Source organism: Morone saxatilis, unplaced genomic scaffold, assembly GCF_004916995.1.
Source record: "Morone saxatilis isolate NCDOM2014 unplaced genomic scaffold, NCSU_SB_2.0 Contig3, whole genome shotgun sequence".
Taxonomy (NCBI): Eukaryota; Metazoa; Chordata; class Actinopteri; family Moronidae; genus Morone; species Morone saxatilis.
This window is the reverse complement of record NW_023339873.1, coordinates 4,175,033-4,179,990: the sequence shown is the minus strand read 5'-3', so window position 1 is coordinate 4,179,990 and position 4,958 is coordinate 4,175,033. Positions and strand designations below refer to the sequence as shown.

The 4,958-nt window shown below is 36.9% G+C and overlaps 1 protein-coding gene across 1 annotated transcript in view; it reads right to left on the bottom strand.

Annotated features, from left to right (window-relative positions):
- Nucleotides 1-2,610: 2,610 nt before the first annotated feature.
- The window catches only part of hhipl2 (HHIP-like 2), an 8,686-nt gene continuing 6,338 nt past the window's right edge, over nt 2,611-4,958 (bottom strand). The window contains exons 6-9 of the mRNA XM_035673642.1: nt 4,191-4,336; nt 4,024-4,105; nt 3,338-3,420; nt 2,611-2,726 (exon numbers count right to left, since the gene is read on the bottom strand). Of these exons, the coding sequence (XP_035529535.1) occupies nt 2,611-2,726; nt 3,338-3,420; nt 4,024-4,105; nt 4,191-4,336 (427 nt within the window). The remainder of the gene's footprint in view (nt 2,727-3,337; nt 3,421-4,023; nt 4,106-4,190; nt 4,337-4,958) is intronic.

The following is a 4,958-nucleotide window of genomic DNA, read 5'->3' as shown; positions in this document are numbered from 1 at the left end:
AAACCCCCTCTTTAAAAAACAGGGGGGGGGGACCATAATGATGTGTGTTACCTCACGTGACAGAAAAGTCTTGTTAGCTGAAAAGTGGCCACAGTTCTTCAAAGGGTCGCCCCCCTCCAGCAACACCGCTGCAGGTAATGACTAACAGAGCTAATAGGAGTTTCTCAACAGGAAAAGAACCTCCTCCAGACATGCCTTGGCCTCTTCACCGTCACAAAATGGTACTTTAAAGGGAAACATTAGCTTTTTTGGGGGGGTAGAGATAAAAGAAGCTGAGCTGTGTTTGCTAAATTGGTGACGTTTTGGCACAAATACATAGTTGTGTAAGGTCTGTAATTTGTTGGGGTCTTGAGTTCAAAGAACTACATATAGAGGACACATGGTAGACTTACAATATATCTGAGTGCAACCCCTTTTATACTTTCAGACCTACAAATCTAGACCCACCATCACTTTATATGCTTCTGTTTCTAATCAGTATAATTTTGTACTGCATTTGCGGAGGTGGTTCGGGGCTTTTAAGTGGCGAGGCGCTGGATGTGAAGGGGTTATGAGCACTTGGGGTCCTGTAATATGGCAGAGTCCCTACAGTTTCCAGAGGAGCTTTGCTTTAAATAAACAAATAAAATACTTTTATTTCACACTGATTCGGTTTTTGAAACAGGTTTGAAGTGAAGGAGGTAAGGATGTGTGAAGGTAACATGTATGTTTATGTAGGTGGCTGCAATTGTGCTTTAAATTTCTATAATTCAGCAGCACATTATTTTTCTATTCATAATCTTTATTGAGGGTTTAGAGTTTGTATTATCATGTCATGGTTTATGTGGTTAATGTGCTACGGTATGTTCACATTGTGTCATGTTGTTGCATTGTATATTAATGTCATGTTACATCATGTTTTATAGGTTATGTTATATAATGGTATATTAATGTCCTCTTCTGTCATGTTAAGTCATGATATGTCAGATTAATGTCATGTTACGTTTTTTATGTCATCACATAGTGAAGTTTATTAAGTTACAAAATATTGTGTATTATTATTATGTCATATTATGGTGGATGGTATCATTGTGTTTACTATTTAATTTCAAAATAACTGCTGTGACAAAGGTCTATTGGCTACTGCTTTCCCTTAACCGTAACATTAATTTGGCCACAGCACACACTAAAATATAGTTATAAATTTCCAGGACAACATAAATTATTTCAAGGATATTTGATCATTTTGATCACTAGTCTCTAAATGTCCAGATTTTCCAGGACACAACCCCTGTCAATGCAAAAGTTGTTGTTGTACCTTAAAATATGACGTCATGGTAAAGTAAAATGACGTTATGTCACCGTATATGATAATACGTTTGTTATGTCATGTTATGATATGAGAGCAGGTAAGGTGGTAGTTGACTGGAGGGTTTGTATCCTGCAGAGATACAAAAGGTCCATTTGGCCTTTTTCCATTGGCAGCAGAAAGAGAAAACCCACAGAATTGTGAGATTCATGTAACCACAGCGAGCTCGACTGCACACTGCAGTCAGCAGTCATTATGTAAGCCACGCTCACAGTGGTTTCAGTTATGATCAGTGGTGTGGAGTTTAATTATAGAGAGCTACTGAAACACACACACACAGACACTTTCTAATGTTTATTTTTAACACTTACATGTGTTGTAAAATTAGAGCAATTCAACAACACTGGGCTTGGTATAGTTAGAGTTTTTTTTTCTTTTTTTTGTTTGCTGCTTATTTCTACTTCAAGCTTATTTGATATGTTTTAAATACAGACAGAGAGGTGATTAAGTTAGACCAATGATTTAACAACAGTCCAAAATAAATTTGTAGAAGAAACAGTGTCATTACATGCAGAATAAACAGTTGTGTCCTTTGTACTTTAAAGGAATAAGTCAACGTTTTAGGAAATAGATGAAAAGATTGATACCAGTGCAGATGAAACAGCTAGCCTGGATCTGGATTAAACAAACTGAATATAAAGTGTTAAATACCGTGCTTTAGAGGTCCTGGTAGGCGGAGTTTGTAGCATTTGGACAGAGCCATGCTAGAGTGTGAGTGTATTGATCTTCTAATCTAACTCATGGCAAGAAAGTGAATATGCACATTTCCCAAATTGCCAAAACTCTACCCTTTAAAATATGACAATCAACACTAATTTTACAAAAATGTAGAAAATAGTCCAAAAAAATGCTTTAAAGTGCTTTTTCATGTCTTGTTTTTTACCTTAAGTTTGTTTTGCATTGTTCTGTTTGTTTTTACATTCAAGTTTGTCTGAGTTTCATTCACAAAGGCATTATATTCTTCTTTCGACTTTAGGCTGTTTTTTGGCTTCTTTGCACTTTTTCTTTGTGGGATCTTCCTCGTGTGGATTGTGTTATCTTTCAGGCAGTGGGGGGTTTGTATAGCGTTGCTTTTTAAATCAGCTGAGGCAGTCTGATTGGTCTTTATTAGCTTTATTTTGTCTCTAACTGTGGCCTTTTTTGATTGTTCCTTGGATTTCTGTCCCAACGTATTCTTCTTCATTTGTGCATTAGCTGCCTGCTTGTTTAGCACTTTGTTTTTCTTCCATGGTTCCAACTTATTTTTCTTCCTTGCTTTCTTATCAAGTGTTATCCGTTTCACAGCAGCACTCGTCGTCGTCGTCGCCGTCGTCACCCTGGCCGCAGTCGTCGTAGTAGGTCTGGCCTTGCTTCTCGTCACCGGTGGTTTGGTGGCGAGCTTAAATTTTCTTGGTGGTGGTCTCGTCGGTTTTTGATTTGTGTCCAACACAGTCACTGAAATAACACAGATGTCAGTAAGAACCCTTTTTTTTTTTTTACTCTGCAACCACATATGTTGCATTTTATAAGGCTGGACTGAATATTTGGCTCAGAAAATAGGTCTAAATGTTTGAAATGCTTTCCTCTTTTTGTCTTTTTTAAGTATGTTTGATGTAAAATTGGACACTGCTTTTTATAGTTTTATATATGACCTCAATGTGATAAAATGTGGAAGTACATAGAAACATAGTACATTTGTAGCAATTTGTTGGCTTACCAGAACAGAAGTCTTCTTACCCTCTAACATCAGTTTAATTAACTTGATAACATGTTGTGCATATGTTGTTTATATTTAGTGCACCTTGATTGAACCCAAACTTCATTTCTTTTTCTCTAAATACTGAAAAAACCATGAACATATTTCCGTTTAAAGGTACAATTACACTTTATCAGACAGTCAAACAAAATCGCTTCTTTAACGAGTCTGGTATACGCACTACACAAAAACAAGATATAAAGTTAAAAAGAAGAGGAAGTGATACAATCCGAAAGTAAACTGAGGTGACTTACGTTCCCTGGGCACAAAAGGAACCTTTTTGCCCCTCACTTTGACAGGCAGCGGCTTCTGCTTACACTTCCCCGGAGGAGCTCTCCTGCCAAAGTTAAAGGGGAAGAATATTTTTTTTAAAAAGGTTTAATTGGGTAATGTTAGTCAATAAATGGTTCTTCATTAGTTTTAGGACAATACACGATAGAAATTTATACAGATTACAGTACGAAAACTACCCAATACAAGCACTGCTCATAGGGTTAGCCTAGTTTCTGTATCTTTAAATAAGATTTTAAAGAGGAAGTAACACACTGTGAGTTACAGTTGACAGTAGATTTCTAATGATAAAAACTACTAATTCAGGCAGTGAAAATTATGATAGAGTAGCTTGGAAAGTTTGTTGATAAAGATTTGTGCATTCATGTACTGAACACTTGCAGTGGAAGAGCTCCTGTGCAGCCCTGCACAGGCAACGTCCTCCTCTCAGGTTTATTTGGCTGCATATTCTAATATTTACGATGTACAAGACATAAAGTTTTAGCGTCTGTAATTTTTATTCATTGCTCCAAGCAGACATGTACTGGATCGTGGTTACAACATAGCCTACTGATGTATGACATTTGCTAGTTGGCAACATGTTGTGATGGTAAATCAAATCTATGAGAATGATTAAACTGTTTAATGTAAGCTGTGTCCGATACTACACCTGGAGGGGTCCATGAATTTGAAAACCGTTCCCAAAGGAGACATGGTACTGGGGTATGCCGTGGCCAGAAAATATAATTCCCCTAAAAGACAAACAGATCATGAGTAGTAACATAAAACCGGTGCATAACTAAATACTGTAAATAAGAGACTGAATGATGATGATACCTGCTTCGTCTTCAGCGAACGAGATGATGAACTTGTGGTGATGATTGATGAGTCCAGGAAAAGAGCACGTCTTTTTGTCGCCCATACATACGCTCCTCTCCTTCCAGCTTCCTGTTGATTTATCTTCCTCTAACGCCATGATTCGACTGCAGGATTGACATGGATCACATATCAACATTTAGCACATTTAAGGCAGGAACTGATAGTTAATCTCTCAGCTTTATTGTAGTAAGGATGACAAAAGCCACCTAAAGAGCATAGACTAGGGATGAGCAAGTATACCATTATTTGTAACTGTTCAACCAACTAAACTATCTGTATTCATATCGTACTCGGAGTGGGCGGGGTTTAAACTGGATGTGAGTGAGTCTTAAACTGGACATGGGTGAGACTAACTAAGCCTGAAATTAATATGGGTTGATAAGAAGTAGGAATAATTATTTGAAAACGATATACAGAAAAGCCTCAAAATTGAGCTTCACAGCAATGTTTTTAATCACAGGAGTAAGAGAATTATTTACAGAACTATCTTCTTTTATAAAAGTTTATTTACGACTACAGATTTTAGCCGAGTACTGGCTCAGCCCTAATGAGGACCATTAAGGGAAACTAGAAACTAACCACTAAAACAAAGACTAAGAAACTTTTACTATTTAGTAGTCTGGAATCCCTTTTCTGCCTTTAAAGAAGCATTTCACCCGTGGAAACATTAATCTTTATTGAAAGTGGGTTATATATGTAGTCAAAATGTAACATAAATTCTGAATT